Raw genomic sequence first — 21,428 nt, forward strand, 5'->3', positions numbered from 1 at the left:
CTACGAGGTTGCGCACTACGATGAAGAGTACCTGCAATGACTCTGCTCCAACAAAAGTGAGGCACACATAGGCCCCCAGAACTCTTTGCCTGCCCTCACTCACCAGCTCAAGTGGCGAAACAAAAGAATGCCGTTACCTTTAGTTTCATTCACAGGGCTTAACGAGGTGTCGATGTTTGTGCCAAATGGCAGCCAGAATATGAAAGTTACTTTTACATGCGGTCCGAGACCAATCACAATGCTCTGCACTATGTCGGAAATCTTTCACAGATGCCTGCCAAAGCCAAGGCTGTTCTGGCACAGTGTAGCACAACTTCGGTTGCTTTTGGTGCAATCTGGTGTAGCAATTTTCCCAAGTATCAAAATGGTGTAATTAGTGCAGTACTGCCCCACCTCTGCACGACTTACAACTTGCAAACAAGATCCGTGTGTGGATTTCAAAATTGCAAACACTTTTCCCATATCAGGATTACATACGGGATGTTTCTGGCCTTGAAGGAGGTATGTGAGGAGGAGGAACAAGTCAAAGGCCATCATCATCTCGTCTTGAGCTACCATTCTGCCGTTGGAGATGGAGAGCAAGTCTTTCAACGAGTCCTAGAAAAGCAAAACCACACGCGAGGTGTAAACATGATGTGCTATGAAGTGGATACAAAGGGCTATCTCGTAAAAACAGAGCAAACTGCAATGTTGCTTTACTCTCGATAACAAGTTATACTTCATGTTTGCACTGGTTCTTAACCAGTGCAAGAAAACGTTACAAAGGCAGGTTTACAGCAAGAACAGCACAAGCAGAAGAATACGAAACACTAATGGCATGAATGAACATTAAATTATACAATATGAACGCTTGGCAGAAGGCTAATACCTAATTTGCAAAAAAAAAAAGAAGAAAAATAAAGAAAGCAAAAGAAACAGTTAACAAAAGCAAAGGAAACTTGACTGTTATACGCGTTAAGCTACTTCTGCTACTTTCAACAGAATGCCCGATAGACATAACTGGTTTTTGTTTGTGGCAGCATTCAATTATGAGCAGCAAGTGTATTGAGCGTAAGTTCCAAGCTGTATTAGCAATAGATTCTACTTTGAATTGTAATATGTAAATGAAGTTGTAGATGGCTTTTCGAGGCAAGCAAGGTGGCACAGAATAGCAGATGATGGCCCAGAACACCTACATAGAACACAGCACAACAATGAAAAGCAAGCAAGAGGGAACAGAAGGCAGAGACACTCACAGCAATGCGCAAGAGTACATTCCAGGTGTCGAACAGAGGCACAGTGTGATGCTTGAGCAACATCATTTGCAGGTGAGGAGATTCCAACAGTTGCCGGAGCACCTGCAATCCCAGCTCAGGATTGCAAGGCCGCCGTTCGACGCAGAAGCGCACTCGACGTTGCTTGACTGGTGTCTGCTTGTTCTGCAACGTAGGTTAAAGAGGAGTTACTAACTTTACTGCAAACTGAAGTATGGCGGCAATCTTTCCGACTAAGTAATTAGTGCCTGCCCTCGAAAATTCGCATCGTATCCCCTAACCGGAAAGTAGCTATAAATCATGATCAGCCTATTATGTCCACTGCAGTACAAAGGCCTCCCCCAGCAATCTCGAATTGCCCCTGTCTTGTGCTAGCTGAATCCAATTTGTGCCTGAAAATTCCCTAATTGCATCACCCCACCCAATTTGTTGCTGGCCTCTCCAATTGAATGTGGTAGGATATAGCCGAGGAATCCCAAGTAGTACTATATTGACACACTTCTAATGCACACCCAAATTTTGCAGGGAAAAAGAAGAATGTGTATATAACAAGTGCCAAATTTACAAAAGAAAAACATAGCACATCCACCCACTTTCGGGATCAGAAAAAACGAGACGCGCAGAATTTACCCTCACAGAAGGCAAACCCTTTTAAATAAGCTTTCATAATGAAAGTGACGTGTCATCGTGCATCAAGCACACAGGGATGGCACTTTCAAGCAAGCACTATTAAAAATACTGCCATCACTACTTTAGGAGATTTTACGTGACTCCGCATCAGAATTCTGTAAGCATGCGGCTGAGGGTGTTCCTGGCACTGTGTGCTGATAAAAGGCTTGGCACAACGCTAGAAACACGAAACACTGGCAGTCATATACATGGCTATTGTTTTGTATCTAATGCGCAGGCAATTTTCGAACTCACTCTCTCGGAAAAGAGGTGTGCATTAGGTTTGTGTAAATACAGTGATGTCCATTAAGTGAGTCTCTTAACAAGCACCATAAGGTTTTCAAACAACAGATGTTCTTGCATTCTTTACCTATCATAGTGTGGCCTGTGACCCATTGTTCAAAAACGCTTTTTCTCCGTTGTTCTCTAAACATCCAAGAATCTGCTAATCTCCAAAGACTCGTTCAGATTAGGAGAAGGGCTTAACAATGTGGCAAAGGGCCGTTTCTCCTAAATACTGAGGCTGGCCAAAAAAACTGTTTAACCCTGTGACCCATCACCTCCTACCCAAATCTCTGAAATGAGTGTGGCTGTGCAATTGGTCTCGCTTAAAATCCCTTCAGACTTCTAAATAAAGTCAGCTCACAGAAACCATTGTAACTGGCGGTGCTCAAGAAACAGAACTGGTTGGGAACTTGGCCATGACAGAGGAAGGTCGCCAGATTGAATCAAATATTCCGGTTCTGTTTTTGCTTGCCTTACTCCCGCCTGCTTGATTAGTCAACCAAACTTTCTAAACATCATATTTCAGGTTAATTAGTAGCCATCGATATTTGGAGCACATAGCAAATTGGCATTTTGTTATCAATGCATGTGTCATGTTTTGCACTTGCATGCAAATGTTCTGCCTCAGATGTCATTCGGTTTTTGCTCACTGGCTTGCGATATCACCGTTTGCAAATATTTTTTGTTTTATACCAATTACAGGCTTGTAGATTGTGCCAAAAGTAAGGAGATGGCAGATCCCACACATTTGCGGGAATATTATAAGTGAAGCTTTTGGTGTTCACTGAAATGTCTTCACTTCTATTGGGGGCGAGCTCCACCACTGGAAAAGCTAGCCTCACCGTTGGTGTGACGTGGCATGAGGGACCACGTGGACACAGCGGCTGCGTTGGCTGCTTAAGAAGCGCCGAAGCGAGCTGAAAACGAAAGTTTGAAGTCCCACCTGCACCGCGGTTCTGATTAAATGACGAGGCTTTACCGCCTTGTGTGTGCTTGACAACATTTGAAAGTACAATAATAGCTAGTGGCTGCCTTTGGAGGTGTGCAGCATGGTAGGCTACTGCTCAGTGCAGCAGTGCCGGACGTACGCAACAGAGGCGGGTGTCAGCCTTATCCACACGTAGCCGTAGGGCAAGGAGCTGCTTGAAGCTTGGCTGGTGAAACTTAGAATTGGCAGACAGCCATAGGCTACAACTCGGGTATGCAGCAAGCACAGACGCGAGGAACATTTATGCTACGGCGCCGGAACTGCGCAACGTTTGGCGAGTAGCAGGAAACGCGCACCGAGACGCTCGCCCGCCCCCGCTGCCCGGCTAATGTCATGACGGTTTGGTCTATGAACTGGATGCTAGATACTGGCAAGTTCACTGGAACGGAAAGGGAGCAGTAAGACGCACATTAAAGGCACGGCATATGGTCATGTTTGTGTTACGAATTAATGCACTGGATTACGAAAAAGAAGCAGGGGGAAATCGCACGCTGAGAAGACCGATAAACATACAGTGCGACGCAACTTGAGAAATAATATTGAAATGTCCAAGAATTTAGAAGACAAAAAAGATTGAATCGTCGTGACGGCACATCACAGTCGCCGTAGCTAGGCATCGAAGTCTATAACGGAATTATTTTTGAACAGTTCTGATAGTGTCCATGCAACAATGGTTGCTAATGTACTGTCAAATGCTCATATGCTGCAGCCTAAAGCTCACGGCATGGTGCAAGAACGCACTCACAGCGAAAGGAAAACATTGTGCGTGGACATGCATGCAGACGCGCAGTTGATCGCTGCGAACCCGTGCGATCGCTGGACTGAGGCTTCATTCTGTTATGCCTATTTGGTTATACAGACAGCCCATTGCAAGAACATATTTCACATAGTTTACTCTCAGTGTTTGGCTACCTTTCACGCAAGAAGCCGGTTCGGGAGACTCCGTCACGGCGACCGCGCGCAGTGGCGTTCACTGTACGTATTCGGTAAAGAGATAGCGTCTGTAAACGATTCCGTGCCTTTAGTTTGCCCAAGATTATATTGACAGTCAAAAACTTCCCTCGTTTTGAGAGTACCTACATTAATGTCCAGGAGGACTGCCGCGTGGTGTTCTTATTGAGCGCCGTAAGCGAAACCTATGAGGAGCGCGCCGCGTGATCCCTCATACTACGCAAGGGAGGCACTTCCGACAGATGGCGACTCCATAACTCCTCGCCGCCAATATAGCTCATCATTCCTTACTCAGTGCAGCTCTGGTCCCATTTTGTTTCCTTTGCTACATTCTCCACACTCGGCTGCTATCGATGGCAACTTCACTTCTCTGTAGCAAACTTCCTGCCTCTTGTTCTGATTTCCTATTTGGGCACCTGCCCAGTGGCACATATACCCTTTTTCTGAAGGATTAAACAAGATAATTCACATATCCAGAGCACATACCCACTGGCCCAAGCTGTATTATCGACAAAGCAGCAGAATCCAGCACTTACAAAGTGGGGGCGAAAAGGCGAAAAAGTTTCACTTTAAAAAAAAATAACATTTGATAGAATTGGTGAATCAGAATAAGACTGGACTCCTATTCCAGGGAGACTATTTCTCAATTAGAGAAAACTTCAAGAAAGAGCACGACAGCTGCCATTCACCAATACAGCAGAACCCCGTTGATACGTTTTTCAAGGGAGTGCTGAAAAAAGCGTAACAGCTGGGAAAATGAAACAGTGAGGAAGGCCCCAAATCACCATAGCAATGTCAGAAACAGCTAAGAATAGCTGCCAGTAGTTGTTAGACATCTCGACGCTTCTAATGCGACCACAGATGGCACATGCACATGTGTATAATTAAAGAACATGTACTGTGTTCTGCAACAGTGGCATGACTGCAGTGTAAATGCAATAATGATAGGAGAGAGCATTACGTCATGCTGCCGGCCTTCCCCTATGGCTCCCCTTATTCAAAATGAAAGTAAGGTGCGGGAACATTACAGAATGGCAACATATCAAATGGGAACATAATACATAGGAGTCAATGGGCTTTAAGCCTGGACTGCGAAAACGCGACAGCAAGGAACACATCAACAGAGTTCCCATGTAACTGAAATGGAACCGGCTGCTGGCTTGGACTACTCAGTCGATCCGGCTCACAACACTTACCTGCAGCTCTTCGACAGATTCCACCACCAGTCCCAAGACATCAGCTGCTCGATGCATGTTGCACAGAAACAGTACACATTGCTTGGCTTCCTCGGACAGAGTCAAATGTGCACCAGTATTGGTCCCAGTCACGAAGTTGCGAAGCATTGAGAAGCAGCGCAGGGACAGATTGCTGGCTTCATCACGAGGCAGCAGAGAGGCAGCACTCAGCACTGAAATCTGCAAGCTGAGAGACTGCAGAGAAAAGCAAAAGGTCATGCTTCATTGTACTTACAGCCATATTTTAGCTGCATAATAAAACAAGATTCAATGAAAACAGCTGCTGCATTTCAGGTAACATTTTAATGGAGACTGCCAAAAGTACAAGTTAAGACTAACCTTGCTGCGCATACTTGTGATTTGTGTGTTTTCTACACATGACAGTGGACAGCACATTTGTCAATCATCTCACGGCTGAAGTCAAATTCGTGAAGATGTATCCTTGTACATTCCAAAGAAATCACTAATGCTCACGCAGATGTAAGAATGTACTACACTGTCCACGTTACCTGTGCAAAAACCCTATTTACAGAGATACCTCACTGTTGAATTCGCTACATTTATCACCAAGTTTTAGATGCAAAAAGCACCTTGTGCACAAGAGAGATAGCCTGATAACAGTGATAGTTCGGTAAGCCAATACCAGCAAGAGAAAGAGAGAGAGAGCAATAAACTTTATTGCTAGACCAGGCTTCTTGAGGCCAAAGGCGGGTGGCCTCCTCAGTCCAGGTAGCCATGGCTCGCTACCGCCGGCCGAGCCCTGTTCACAAACCGTAGCTGGTGGTCAGGGTCTTGCGTCACCAGCAGAGCCTCAAACTGGTCTTCCAATTCTTCCTCTGAATCCGCTTCTTCCTGCATGTTATCAGCTGGTGGTGATGATGACGGTGGTACATCTCTGTTATTCCTGCCCCCCAGCACCATGTGGCGCAAGGTGTTGGGCGTGTCCGGTGCGAAGAACTTGCAGTCTCGCCTGTAGGTGCCCGGATACATGGTGTGCAGCAGTGTTCCATGCAGGTAGGTTCGAGCCTGGAGTCTTCTCCGAGTTACCGCTTGTTCCCAACTCATCGTCTTATGCGCGGGCGGGTAGCGAAGTCTCTGCTTTCTGTAGCACGCCAAGATATCAGAGTACTTCTTGGATATTCGTTCATCATCCTCATCACAATCGTTAGTCCGTGTTCTCTGCGCGACGGAGATGGCTCGGCGTGTATGATCTAGAGCCGTGGCGTGCGCCGCCTGGTTTCCCGCGAGAAATTCGTGTCCCGGCGTCTAGAGGATTTGTGCTGCTTCTATCTCGGTGTTGTTCAAGACCTGAAGTGCTGCCTTTCCGATCCTTCCGTTCACATACCTTCTGCATGCTTCTTGCGAGTCTCACCGCGGTAACCAGGGTCTTCTTGCACGTTGCGATGGCCAGGGCTATGCCCAGCTCTTCCGCTGTGGTCGCATCCTTGGCACGTATGGATGTAGCTGTAAGGAGTTCGCCCTTCTTGTCGACCACGCCGATTAAGATCGGTCGTTTGTTCTGTATGCAGCTGTGTCTGTGTATCTTACATTTTTTCTTTGTTGTTGGTGTGTTCAAGTATGTACTTGAGCGCTTGTATTCTCGCCTGCCTCCTTTTCTTGTCATACTCGGGATGAATGTTTCTGGGAATGGTACTTTGTGGGGATGCGCGACTCTCGCGCGTCCCCTGATATCTTGTTTTCCCACATAGCCCCCATCTCCGTGCGGCGTCGCCGCATGGGCTGCGGCGGTCGGAGTGGTACAAGCGCGGTGCGAGAGATGGCGCGAGTGTCGCGCCGCTGCGGGGTTACTTGGGTGCGGGGGAGACAAGGCGCTTCCTTTTACCCGGCGGGTCGGCGCACGACGTGGACGTCCCGTGCGCGCGCGGCGACCCATGCTTCTGCGAGACCGCCTCGCGTGGCCGCCTTCGAACGCACGACCGTTGGCGTGACCGAACACACAAACGACCAGGCGTTGGGATCCAGCATGGGGCGAACATATTCGCTCGTTTTCCGGTCGCGGTGAGTCGGACTTCCTAGATTTGTTGCGCGCCCATCGGCATGTTTTGTGGATAGCAACTCGGCTAGCAGGCATTGATCTATGAAAGGTGCAATAAATGCCCTTGTGATTGTTTGCACTACTGTGTTGTCGTTCCTTTGTCCCAAGAGTACGGAGGAGAACCCCGTATACCCCACAACTTATGTGTAGCTTGTCTCTGACCTCGTGTGGGATACGCTCTGGTAGGTGCCTCTCATCCTTGACTTGGTAGCCCAGATCTTGGAGCAGGGGTCTTTCCGTCTGTCAGCTTTAGCCTCTCTAATTAGTTGACGTTGTGCGTTTCCCTGAGCTCTTCCCACGTGTTGTGGACTCCCATTTTGAGTAGTTTTGCTGTGGACGTGGAGGGGGGACAGGCCCAACGCAATTTTGTAGGATTTTCTGATGACAGCGTTTACTTTGTCTCGTTGACTGTTCTTCATATCAACGTATGAGGTTCCGTGTGTGACGATACTTGTGAGCGGCGCTTCTATAATTCTCGTGCAGTCTTCGTCCTTGAGTTGAGTCCGTGACTTTTGCTCGTCACTTTTTGATAAGATGGATTATTTGTTGCACTGTTCTCTGAATTTTTTCCAACTCTGCTCCCCCGGCCCCATCCTTTTGAATCAGGACTCCAAGGATGCGGAGCATCATAACCCGCTGAATCATGGTGCCTCCCACCTTTAATTCCGGGTCTGGTATCTGCTGCGGTTGTCGGCCTCTTGTGCGCTTTCTTAGCACCAAGAGCTCCAACTTTTCTGGTGCACACGTCAGTCCACATGCTTCCAGGTACTTTTCCATTGTGTCAACTGCTTCTTCCAGAGCGTCTTGCTGTCTACCTGTCGAACCTCCTGTAGTCCAGATGGTGAGGTCGTCATCATATATTGCGTGACCAATACCTTTTATTTGCTTCAGTTGTTTGGGTAGCGAGCTCATCGCTAGAAATGACGGAGCCTTGTGGTATTCCCTTTCACGGTATGTCAAATTTCTCAAAGCGTAAGTTGCCTATCCTTACTGTGGCTGTCCGTTCTCTCAGAAAAGCTTTGATGTAATTGTATATTCCCCGCAGTTACATACATTGAGGTGCTGCAGTATGGCTTCGTGTGACACGTTGTCGAAAGCCCCTCTCATATCAAGTGCGAGGATGGCTCTAGCTGTGCGTGTCCACTTTGTCGATTACTTTTTCCTTGACTTGCAGTAACACGTCTTGCGTGGACAGGTGAGCTCTAAATCCGAACGTGGTGTTTGGGGCGTGTCCGTTGTCTTTGAGATGTTCGATCATGAAGTTGTGCACCATGTGCTCGTAGGGTTTTCCAGCACACAAGGTGAGGGATATAGGTCGAAGGTTCTGCACGCTGATGGGCTTGTTGGGTTTAGGTATCATGGTTACCTCTGCATGTTTCCATTCTGGCGGTAATTTATCGTGTTCCCAGCACTCAATGTATCTTAAAAGTGCATCTACAGAGGGTCCGTCAAGGTTCTGGAGTGTCTTGTTTATTCTGTCGTACCCCGGCGCCTTGCTGTGGGTGAGCTTGATCAAGGCCCTCTCGATTTCTGGTTCTGTGAAGGGCCGATCCAGTTCTATATTGCCACGTGCGTTTATTTCGGCTTGTAGCGACGCGAGCTATGCGTGTAGCTGCGATGCAAGCGGCGTCGCTTGACGGGTTTCGATCATGGACGCGAAACGTATACATACGGGACTACTGCTTGCAGTGGCTCAGCCCAACGAACGCCCTAGATGCGCTTGCTGCTTTCGCCGTCACCATGTTGTTCGCTTGATTTAGGGCACAAGTTTGCCCATTAAACTCTCTTTAAGTCTACCGCCGACGCAGTGTCCCTTTCTGTCTGCCTGCGTGCCAGGCAGCTCACCGTCACCTACGTGGCAATATTTGGGTTGCCTCGATACGCGTCAAAGTGCAAATCTACAGTTATGTTCCGCTCCGTACCGAGGAACTTTTCTTTCACTTCTTTGATAATGTCTTCCTCTTTCACCGGGTGGTTGTGTATGAGTCTCTGCACTTTCTGTTTTGCGGCGTTCTTGTTCTCCTTCTTTGATAGGAGAGTTCTGTGTACCACCCAAGTGTGGTTGCTCCTTAAGGTCCCTCGAAGCTTGTTACTTTTCGCGCCAGTTCTTTCTTTCAAGTTGTTCAGAGTACTCTTGCGTTTCTTTGATCAGCTTGAAGATTCGAATTTTGAGTTTTCGTTTGCACTTGTTACGCTGCCAGCATTTCGCGAGTCCCCTCCGCGCCTCCCACAGGTGGAGTAAGTGGGGGTCGACCACGAGGGTGTCTTGCGACAGTTGGATTGTCCTCGTATGCCTCTCAGCTCTTTCCACAACTCTTCTGGTCCATATTTCTATGTCGTCCATTGTCCTATTAATGATGCTCTCGTCTTTGCGAAAGGCCTGCCAGTCCGTGATCTTGGCTTTTCCTATCTTCATCGTCGCTTTGTGGTGCGGGATGATTGTTTGCATTATATAATGGTCGCTACCTGGATTCTCGTCCATGCAGCTCCACTCACACTGTTTGAGTCCGTGTACGAATGTGAGGTCGGGGCTGATGTTTCTAGATACACTGTTGCCGATGTGCGTGGCTGTCTGCAGGTCGTTGAGTAGTGTGAGGAAGTGTTGTTGGGCTACGTTGTGCACATCTTTTTTCTTTGAGGCCGCATAACCCCAGGCCACATGGGGAGCATTAAAATCACCAACGACTATCAGCCCGTTACCCTTGCTCAGCTTCTTCACTTCTCGCATTAGCTTGTCTAGATCTTTTAGGTGGTCCTTTGGCGGGCTGTACGCGTTTGACACAAAGAGACTTTGCTGTCGTTTTTTTTCTTGGGTACGACTTCGACGAGGTTGTGTTCAATGTGGTGTTGGATGTCATGTTGTTGAGCGCTGATGGCTTTCTTGGTCAGGATTGCTGTCCTCCTCTTACCGTCGGTGACGTGAGTGAGGCAACCACTGACCTTGAAGTCTTCAGCTTCAGTTTCTTGTAAGGCTATAATATCTGGGTCAAACTGCGTGCAGAATTGTACAAGGTTGCTCCTCTTACTTCGGATAGAATGACAGCTCCATTGCCAAATTTTGAGCCGTGGGTGTTGCTTGTAGTCATCTTTCTCTTTAGTTAGCCTTGCCATCTTGTTCACTTAAGGTCTACATGATCTTGGCTTCTCTCGCAGGGTACTTCGGTTTCTTGCGAGCATTATCTCTTTCTTCTAGCATGTGGATGCGTTGACTGAAACTTTCTCCCAATTGTGTCATTTTGGTCTGTAGTGCCTGAATCTGGTTCTCCATTTCGCTCTTGAGAGATTGGAACCCAGTCTGCATCATCTGTGTAACCGTGGTTTGCATAACCTGCGTTACCATGGACATTGTGGTTTCCATCATGACGGTCACGTTGGCGTTGATGCGGTCTTCAAGTGTCTTGAGGTCGTTCTGGGTTATCACCGCTTGGTTCGACAGTGTTGCTGGCTCTGGTAGTGTTGGTGATGATGGTGACAGTGGGGATGAAGGCGGCGGTAGTGGTGTTTGCGATTGCTGGATCTGTTCTCTCCGTAGTTGTTCGATTTCTCACATGACGTATTCGAGCCGTTTTTCTGTGCTGACTTCCTTCTCTTGCGTCTTCTTTTGCTGTTCTAGCTCTCGCTTCAATTCATTGTTCTGTCTTCGGAGAATCATTATCGTGTCTTCGTACCTCGAGTGTCTTGTGGTTTGAACACCATTATTTTCCCTCGACGTATGATTGTGCCCTGTGACGACGTTGGCCGAGCTTACCTTGCGCTGGGTGTTGTATTCCATGCCCGTTGCCATTATCTGGGAGGCGCTCTGTTCTCTTTCCCTCGATCTTGATCCAGACTTGGATCTGGATCTTTTTGTCTGTTCCGTCTCATTCGGTGACTGTTGAGATGGTGACATGGTCATCATGTGCTCGTTGGAGTTACTACGCTGGCCTGGTACCAGAAGCTTCTCTGTCTGTGATCTTGACCGCTCCCTGACTCAACAGTGGCAGGGCCAGTTTCAGCTTCCTTCGACAGTCTCTACTCGCCGTTTCATGGGGCATTCCACAGAGCTTACATTTCGGCTCGCGTTGGTGGTTGTTTGGATCAGCGTTGTGTTCTCCGCAGTTGTCACACAGTTTGTCATTTGGATTAGGGCAGACGTCTTGCCTGTATCCTACCTCCACGCAAGATCTGCAGTACTGGACTGACTTTCTGTACGGTCTACAGCGGGTGAGCGTACATCCAACTTTAACGTAGAACGGCACGTGCGGGCCCTCGAAGGTGATCACTGCCGACGTCTATCTTCCCAGCATTCTAGTGCACAGGATTTTGCAATTGTTGGTCGTTGCTAGTAGATCTACTAGCTGCTCGTTAGTGGTGCCTTCCTGTATTCCGTGAACGCCACGTACAGTGCCCGGAATTGGCTTGAGGTACGTTGTGACATCGTATGTGGCGTGTCCTATTTCGATGCTTGTTATTTCTGCTAGTTTAAGTGTGCAGTCCTCTTCTTCGGTACTTGCCAGAATTAAGTTTTGTTGCCACTGTGTCTGTATGATCACTTTGGCGTAGCGCTCCTGGGTTGTGACTCCGCATGCTTTGGCTAATCCTCTTGCTATCACTCAGTCTTTCCCGTTTGATACTTTCACACCGGCTTTAGGTCTGTAAACAATCTTGTAATGGTTTTCTGGTAGCGGTGGAGTCGTTGGCCAGCGAGTACGTGGCTTGCTTGCGTTGAAGCGCAATAATGCAGGGTGGCTATAGCAACATGAGGATGGCTGAAAGTACTGTCTGTGCCAACTGACAACCACCAATATGACCAGAGAAGGCTTGGGGCAGGCAATGTAAAACTTGTGTGTTTGTGTTTGGGCATTACCATACTTTAGCAGAGAGCCACAGTTGTCACTTGCGATGGCTCAGTTCTGAAACATGTGGACTCACTGATAAAGCGCTAGTACCCATTTTTGCCAATAGCAGCATCACAGTGTGCACACTACTGGGGATCATTGCTATTGTGTGCAAAAACATAAGTCCTTCACAACACGAACCTGGCCTGACAATACATGCATGGTTTTTGCAGAATGTGGTTGTAGCCTTGTCAATAATGCCAGTGGGTATCAGAGGGTGTGGATGATACCTTCGACTATGAAATCTTCAAAATTAACAGAGCTGAACTGTATATTCGCAAAAAGTTTGCAACCCCAACATTGGTCATCAAAAATATTTTTCTTTCCTCAAGTAATCGTACCTTAAAAAATTGCTGCGGCAATTGTCATCTGCTTATTCCAGCCAGTGATAATGGCAGCAAATGGCAGCCTAGCACACAGTGCGTGCAACCACTGTCCAATCCGATTTGTAAGCGGCAAGGTTTTTGCAATTTTATGAATTTCCTGGTTGTGCATGGACAGTGAAAACCAGCATTGATTGTCTTTGTGTCGCTTCGCCACAGGGCAATATGGAAACTACAAGCAACATCAGTGTTGACGCTAGCAACATTTACATGAATGTGACAGTGGCGCATTGCATTTCTTAGCACATCAAAGCAATACTATGCAATAGCGTTTACATGTGGCACATCTCCATCTGAAAGAAGCCAAAACCTGCTTCCAGTGAGTACTTTTCATCAGTGAATGGGGAGAGAGCCACATGCCAGCAACTGTGTTTGAATGCACCGCACACGCCTACTTACCTGTTTGAATCTACTCTCCTGGCACATTAATGCATAGAGTCAACAATGTGTTAATGTCAACGAAGCTAATGACTGAATAGGTCAGTCTAGAATTAGAGTTTGTGCATTTCCAGACAGAAGGTGAACCTAGAGTCACTAAAGGGCCTTTGCCATTCCTGCTAATATAAACCCTGTGCTCTTATTACAAAAGGTAATGTTGCTGGGCAATAAGATAGTCACATTACTATATATATGACAAAAACTATTAAGGTTAATCTATGGAAGCAGACAGGTCCCATCCGACACCTCCACTGAGAGTGCGTCTTCGTCGGCCTCAGCTTCTGCAGAAGCAGCAAACCCACTACACAGCCAACTGTTATGCTCGTGGCATTACCCCCCTTCCAGAAAGCATCGTCTCGATGCTTCAAATCCGGAACAGTGGGGGCAACACTAATTAGGTTTGTGAAGTGTCACACAAGCAGGATGAAGGCAAGTGGAAGTGAGAATGGACTTGTCAACGTGAGTGGTACAGTTTCATCCTGGAAACATGTACAACATCTGTAAGCTGCATGCGATGGGATCGCCAACTCGTGTCTTCAGGGAGAACTTCGTTGTTCACCTTGCTGAGGCAATGGAGGTGTTGGTGAATCGGAGTCCATACCCAAATTTGATCACCGGGTTGGCAGACAACCTCGCGATGGCAAGCATTATACCTCTGGGAGTCCATGAATTGCCGATTCTGGATTTGCTTGCGTGCAAGCTCGCGAGCTGCGTCTGCGAGCTGGGTAAATTCCTCCGCGTCAATGGTAATGTTGTATTGTTCGGGGAGGAGCACGGCGTCCAGCATGGTGGTTGCCTCATGGCCGTGGAGTAAGCGAAAAGGAGTGAACCCAGTAGTTTCTTGAACAGCAGTGTTGTACGTGAATGCAACATAAGGCAAAACATCGTCCCAGTTCTTGTGTTCACTGTCGACATACATGGAAAACATGTCAGCAATTGTCTTATTTAACCTCTCCGTAAGACCGTTGTTCTGAGGATGGTATGCAGTGGCTCGGCAATGAACTGTACCACTAAGCATCACGACGTCTTGCATCGTCTGAGCTGTGAAAGCTGTACCACGATCTGTAATTACTACTGCTGGTGCACCATGACGGAGGACTATGTTGTAGATGAAAAGTGCACAATGTCACTGGCTCGCTGGAAGGCTCCAGTTTCGCAGTATCGCGTCAGGTAATCAGTCGCAACCACGATCCAGCGGTTGCCAGCAAAAGACTTAGGGAAGGGCCCGAGCAAGTCCATGCCGATTTGTTGAAATGGTTGTGTTGGTGGTGTAATAGGCTTCAGGAAAGCGGCTGGGCGCTGAGGTGGAGTTTTTCAGTGCTGGTAGTCGCGGAAAGTTTTCACGTAATGCTCGACTTCCTCGGCAAACTTAGGCCAGTGGTAACGTTGTAAAATTCAGGCTAATCGTGGCAGACAGACAGAATATCGGCATGCACTGCGGATGGAACGACAAGGAGATGTCCAGCCGCTGACGGGTAGAAATTCTTTTTATACAAGACATTGTTGCGGAGGCAGAATGAAGATGGTGAACGCGTGAATGTCCGTGGAGGATGCAAACTTCGGCCTTCAAGCAAGTCGATAAGTTGGCTGAGTTCTAAATCTTGCCGCTGTTGCCGAGCCAAAGCAAAAGGAAATGACTATCACTTGACACCGTTGCAAGTGGAGTGCGCGAAAGACAGTCAGCGTCAGTGTGCCTCCGTCCAGACTTGTAGACGATTGTTACATCAAATTCTTGAAGGCGAAGGCTCCACCTGGCAAGACGTCCGAAGGCTAGCCAACGAAGGGCATGATGGTCGGTAACCACTCTGAACGGATGACCGTATAAATAGGGCCGAAACTTAGCTAACGCCCAGATGACAGCTAAGCATTCCTTTTCAGTGGTAGAATAGTTCATTTCTGCAGAGGTTAAAGTGCGGCTAGCAACAGCACATTCAACACCATCTTGCCACTGCACGAGGACTACACTGAGGCCGATGTTGCTAGCATCAGTGTGCAGTTCAGTGTCGGCATCTTCATCAAAGTGTCCAAGTAAGGGCGGTGTCTGGCGGCACCGCTGAAGCTCAGAGAAGGCGGCTCTCTGCTCCGGACTCCAAACATACGAGATATCCTCTTTTGTTAAACAAGTGAGGGGTTCTGCGAGCTTGGAAAAATTCTCCATAAAGCGTCTGTAGTATGAGCAGAGGCCCAAGAAGTGGTGCACGTCACATTTGTTGGCTGGTGGTGGAAACGCGGCAACAGCCATACTCTTTTCTGGGTCTGGCCGAACACCTTCATTACTAACAATGTGGCCGAGGAACTTCAGTTCCCTATAACCAAAATAGCATTTCTCAGGTTTTAATGACAGGCCTGCAGATCGAACTGCAAGAAACACTGACTGAAGTGGCTGCAAGTGTTGTTCAAATGTCTGAGAAAAAATGACGTCATCTAAATAGACGAGACATCCTTGCCAGCATGGTGTCCATCATCCTTTGAAAGGTCGCGGGAATTGAGCATAATCCGAAGGGCAGCACCTTAAACTTGTACAGGCTGTCAGGAGCTATGAAAGCAGTCTTTTTGCGATCTCGTTCCTCAACTTCTATCTGCCAGTATCCGCTACGATTGAGGAAAAGTATCGGGCATGTCAAAGAGGGTCTAGAGAGTCATTTATGCGGGGAAGAGGGTAGACATTTTTTTTCGTCCCCCTGGTCAGTTTGCGGTAATCCACACAAAACCAAAGAGTGTCGCCCTTCTTCACAAGTACAATGGGCGACGCCCATGGACTGGTTGAGGGTTGAATTGCGTCGTCAAGCATTTGCTTCACTTGAGAACGAATCGCTGCTTGCTCCTTTTGCGACACGTGGTAGGCATGCTGACGCACGGGACGTTCAGTTGAGTCCATGATAATATGGTGCTTCGCGATGGGGGTCTGTGTTACCCTTGACTTGGTTGCGAAACAATCACAGAACATGCCTAAAATACTTCGTATTTGCTCTTTCTGCATGGCTGAGAGCTCAGGATTTACATCAACTGTACTGAAAACCACGGTGTCACTCTTGGCAGTTGCAGAAAGCTCAGCAAGCATAGGACCTATTGCATCCCTAATATCTTCAAAGTGAGCAATGGGTGTTTGGTTTGCCAGGTGTTGGTACTCGCCGCTGAAGTTCATCACTAAATGCTCAGTCATTCGGTGGTTCAGTTGAATAATGCCACGGGCGACACGGACTTGCTGAGCCAAGATCACCGACAGGCTTCCTTCAGCGATGCTGCTACTATTATGGTCGCAGTCGCTTTCAACAGTTACAAACATACTAGTTTGCGGCAGGAGTGTCACTGTCATCAACAACACGCAGTGCTGTCTTGAACGTATTACTTTCTTGCAATACCGGAGCATAGTTGTCAGAAAACGTTAGAATCAGCTCCCGAAAATCGATAACAGTACCGTGCTCGCAAAGAAAATCCATCCAAAGGAGGACTTTCCACGAGCACTCGCGCAACACGATAAATGAAGCAATGTACGTTGACTGACGGATTTGGAGCCTGGTGGTGCATCTCCCAATCGGCTTCAAGAGATGGCCACCTGCTGTCCGAAGGCTTGGTCCGTGCCATGGTGTTGCGACTTTTCTCAGTTCAGCAGCTAGTTCAGCACAGAACAATTGGCGCCAGTGTTCACAAGGGCAGTGACCGGCTAGTTGTCGACTTGAATGGGGATGTCTGCGGAAACACTTTTGTAGTGGACGGCATGCGGCGGTGAAAGGGAATCGTGGGCGCTCGGCTGGCGTATTGGGGGAGGAGCATGTTTTATAGATAGTCAACAGCGGCCCCACCCCTGGAGGCCACTGCTCCTCGTTTTCCCGGCGTGGGGTAGGGGACCTAATGCATCAGCCACCAACACTATGAGTGAAAGGCAAGTGTTGGCCAGGTGACGTAAAATGTCGAGGAGATGGAAAGCGGGACTGGCGCCGTGGAATAGTCGAAGAGTGCTGGCTCGCCAAGCACTCGACAACAGCTTGGGGACGCTCACCATTATGAGGTTGACGTGCGTCTGGGCGAAACCCAGGAAGGCCCATCTGGCGGTATGTGCACTCGCGGTACAGGTGACCTGCTTCACCACAATAGTAGCAGACTGGCCGAATGTCTGGAGTGTGCCAAACACTGGATTTCCGCTCGTTTAGACGTGGGCCTGCGGAAGGCAGAGGGCTCGAAAAGTACTGAGGGCTCGAGGATTGCTGTGCCGTCTGTTGCGTGGGAGGACGGGACGGATAGCGGACTGCAGGCATAGGAGAGCTTAAGACTTTGGTGTACATCAGGAGAGGGGCTGCGATTGGCAGTGCGACCAGCGGTTATACCGGCTGCCAGATCTTTTCGCAAACCACATCACTTAAAGCAGTCACGTGGGATTGATGAGACGTTGCGTGAACTTGTTGCAGCTCCTCGCGTACAATACTGCACACAAGCTCCCTTAGGGTTGTCAAATCAGGAGGGGTCATGGACAATGAGAGATGTGAAGTTCCCTGGGCACTCGTACTGCGGCGACCGCTGCCGTAGCATTTGCTCCATCGTCGTTGCGTCACTGAGGACTTCGGCTATGGTACCTGGTGCGTTGCGCACTAGACCTGCAAACAACTGCTCTTTCATGCCCCGCATCAACAAGCGTACTTATTATTCTGTCGTTCCGGGATCAGCGTGCCGGAACAGCCGCAACATATCCTCAACAAACGTGGTGACTCTCATTTGGTCGTTGATTTCTGGAAGTGAGAGCACGTTCTGCTGGCTCCTTCCGATCTGAACTGCCGTAGTTAGGTATTGTGCAGCTGGCTACTAAATTCTTGCCAGGTCGCCAAACTAGCTTCATGGTTTTCAAACCAGATGCGTGCCGAGTCCTTAAGGGTGAAGTAGACATACCGGAGCTTCCGGTAGTAGTCTCATTCATTCACGCTGGTAACTCTATTGTAGTGGTCTAGCCAGTCCTCAACATCCTCGAACGCATCACCGTGAAACGACCTTGGGGTTCGGGGCGTGTTGAAAATACATGGAGAAGGCGGAGTGGTGGTCTCTCCAGTCTGCCAGTCTGGCTACTTGTTGAACTGGTTGTCATGGTTGTACACTTTACCGAGAGCAAGTCTAGTTCTGGTGGTAGTCCTAGTTGTTGCTGGCTGCGTCAAAGGTCAGCTTCAAAGGTGTCGCAATCTAAGTTGAGAGCTTCCTGTTGGTCACAGTGCATGGAACAGTTTACCCAGCACCTCCACCAGTCACGTTACCACGTATATAACAAAAGCTATTAAGTTTAATCTAATGGAAGCAGACAGATCCCATCCGACACTTTCACTGAGGGTGCGTCTTCCTCGTCGTAAGCCTCAGCTTTTGCAGAAGCGGCAAACCCACTACACAGCCAACTGTTATGCTCGTGGCAATATTTTGTTTGAGCTTACAGTGGCTGGCATCTGGCAGCAAAGTGCAACTTACAGCCACTTCATTTTACATTTATCTTTACTACCTAGAACTCTTCCTCAGAAAAATTTCCCTGCACAATTATCATGCCCCCCAACTTCAGATCAATTTTATACGAAAAAAGAAAAGAAAGAGTGTGAGCACTGTGCAAGTAAATATGGTACAGCCTTCTTCCAAAGAAATGAAGCCACAATATATTGAAAGTTTCGAAGTCCTGGCTGTCGTGTTGCTCTTGGACTCCTAATACTAGAAAACTCTGGGGTGCAGGGGTGAGAGTTCCCCTTCTGCTCCAAAGCTTTCAAGTGGATGCCAACTGGACGTGCTGGAGCCAAGTGTTGTGATTCCGTAAAAGGCTTCATTTATTTTGGCAAAGGCTGTACAGGTAGTTGATTTTACAAGTGAAGGAGAAAAGCCGAGTGAAATGGATACACTTAGGGGCACTAAGGCCATCATACAAGTGAAGTGGAGGCATTCATGTGCATAGCTGTTATTCATGTGTCTGGCATAACAGGGTGAAACCACAGAGTCGTAGCAAAAAAAGAGTGCACAAATCGAACTGAATTAAAGCAGCAAATTTCCCGTACGCCCAAAATATCACCCAAGTTTCGCATTTTGATTGGCTAAAAATGGCTGCTTCTCTACCCAACCAATTTCAAGGAAAATCTCAAGAAAGAGTATTTGGGAAAAGGTTAGAGTGCAGAATGAAATTGTGTTTGAAACAACAGTGCGAAAAGAAATAGAAGCATAACCTTATACAGACCAGATGACAAAACAGGCAGACAGACATGCATATCCCTTTAATGCCACACGACCGTTTCCCTCAAGCAAAGGAAATCAAATGAACAACTAGTAGAGCACTAAGCATACTGCAATGTGCTCGCTCAGCCATTCAGCACTACACCGTGTTCACACCATTAGTCAGAAGTGCAGATTAGAACAGAAAGCACCCTGGCTCCTACATTCAAAAGGATGCAAGAATGACAGACGTGAACACAAACACAAGCAACCTTTATCACGCAAGGAAAAAAAAAATGACACCGGCTTTATGTGGTTGTGTCTAAAAAAAAATTGAGCCCCTTATTTTTCCTTTTTGTTCGTTGCATATTGATAGTCTCGACTGGCAGCCTTGTTGCTTTCAAGTAGCATACAAGGGTTAACTGGCCAGTTTGCCTGTTCCGAAAGTCTCATACTACGAGATACCTGCAGTTAAAAGGTATTCACGTCGTACTTTGGCCGTTGTGGCTCTGTAAATGTTGAAACTTCCGAAATTCAGTCTTTGCTCTTTTAGAACACAAGGTCACCTATCTTCACCAATAAAACAATAACCAGACCCGAGCAGATGCCATCAAAACCCATGAAATGGTGGGCTGGTGCTAAAAATTCAAGATGGCATCACCAAGCGTTTTCTATTGTTGCATTTTTTCTGGCTTTTCAAGTCTCTTCTCCCTCCAAGAGTAACATTATTAATGTATCATTGACTAATACAGCTCAAAGCTTCTTCACCTTTGCAGCCAGACTTGAGAATTGCGCCTGAGCATGCCACCATGTATTCATCTCTTTCTATTTCCTACATCCTATGCGCTTCCATTGCTTTTCGTGCATCAGTAGCAACATCCCAAAAGCCAGTATTGTTGCATCGAAAGTGCTTGCCAAGCCAAGGAGACACTGCCAATGTGCTGTTACATGCAAAGCAGTTGAATGTGCAGACTACATTTGTGTTTGGAATGGCCAGTTATGGTATCACATGTGCCGGCCAAACCAAGCAGGGAACTTCCCGTGCGTCACTTCTTGTGAAGAGGAGTTACAGTCAGCCATACTCACGCCATGCTCAGTATTGGTGACATTCATGGCATTGCTCTGTGTCAAGGACGATTGTCGCTCACTGGTGATGGATGTTTTCCGTGATAATGCCTTCTGTTAGAATGAATAGTTAGAGGTTCAAGATGTAGTTCACAAGTTTGCCTGGTGCCAACATCACGGCCTTAAAGTATGCACCACTGTACACGATTTTCCTGAGTGAATTTCGTTGCATTCAACTATTTGCTCATCAAGACTCAATCAAGCAGATGAGTTGTGATATGCATTTCACATTCGTAGTAATTAACTTTAAAAGAATTCGATCTACGTAATTCATACTATTGATGTCCAAAACTAATATAACATTTTCTTTACAAATGAAGAGTGCAACAGTCAGGGCTGGGCAAACACACTTTGCAATTTGCTACCTAATTATTGTACCTGATACGATACTTTCCATACACATCTTAATATACTTCGATACATTCGTAAATTTCATATTATAGATATATATTATGTAGTAGCAAATGCGTGCGCACAAGAATGTTTGGAAATTTCTGAAGTCTGACCAACCTTATTTCATTTGGATGGCGTGTCTGTTAGCATCTCAATTTGTCTTTCTTGCAGAAAGTATAATATTTTCATTCCGAAACAATTTATTGAAGTTGCTTTAGCTGCTTAACATGAAAGCTCTTTATGTGCTGTGCTGTCAGTGGTTATTGCTTGTCGCTTTTGTAGTTGGTGGGAGTCGCTGCTCTGCTTGCCGACCAGCTAGGGGGTCGCCATCTAATTACAAGAACATCAATAAAAGCCTCTGCATGATGATGCAAATACCGCTGTGGAGTTTGACCTTGCCGAGTTTTTCCACCTGCCCTCACTGGAGGGCTTTGGCGAAAGGGGAAGAGGGCTTTGGGGAAAGGAATGACTAGCCGGGAAAACGTATGATCTGAAGTAACTAAAAAATTCGACAGACTCAACTATCGTTGACATCTACATAATGAGAAGCGTCGCGCAGATCGTTACGGCACGAGATGCCGACGCATGTCGAACTGGTGGTGTTCTGGCGGCC

General features: G+C 47.4%; 1 protein-coding gene across 2 annotated transcripts in view; it reads right to left on the bottom strand.

Annotated features, from left to right (window-relative positions):
• LOC126532169 (condensin-2 complex subunit G2-like) overlaps positions 1–21,428 on the bottom strand; it is a 115,201-nt gene that overhangs the window by 22,429 nt on the left and 71,344 nt on the right. The window contains exons 17-20 of one of the 2 annotated variants that reach the window (XM_055071233.2): positions 20,384–20,476; positions 5,343–5,576; positions 1,236–1,418; positions 478–597 (exon numbers count right to left, since the gene is read on the bottom strand). In XM_055071233.2, the coding sequence (XP_054927208.1) occupies positions 478–597; positions 1,236–1,418; positions 5,343–5,576; positions 20,384–20,476 (630 nt within the window). The remainder of the gene's footprint in view (positions 1–477; positions 598–1,235; positions 1,419–5,342; positions 5,577–20,383; positions 20,477–21,428) is intronic. The other variant, XM_055071234.2, reaches the window with a different exon arrangement.

This window comes from Dermacentor andersoni, chromosome 5 (genome assembly GCF_023375885.2).
Source record: "Dermacentor andersoni chromosome 5, qqDerAnde1_hic_scaffold, whole genome shotgun sequence".
NCBI classification, from domain to species: domain Eukaryota; kingdom Metazoa; phylum Arthropoda; class Arachnida; order Ixodida; family Ixodidae; genus Dermacentor; species Dermacentor andersoni.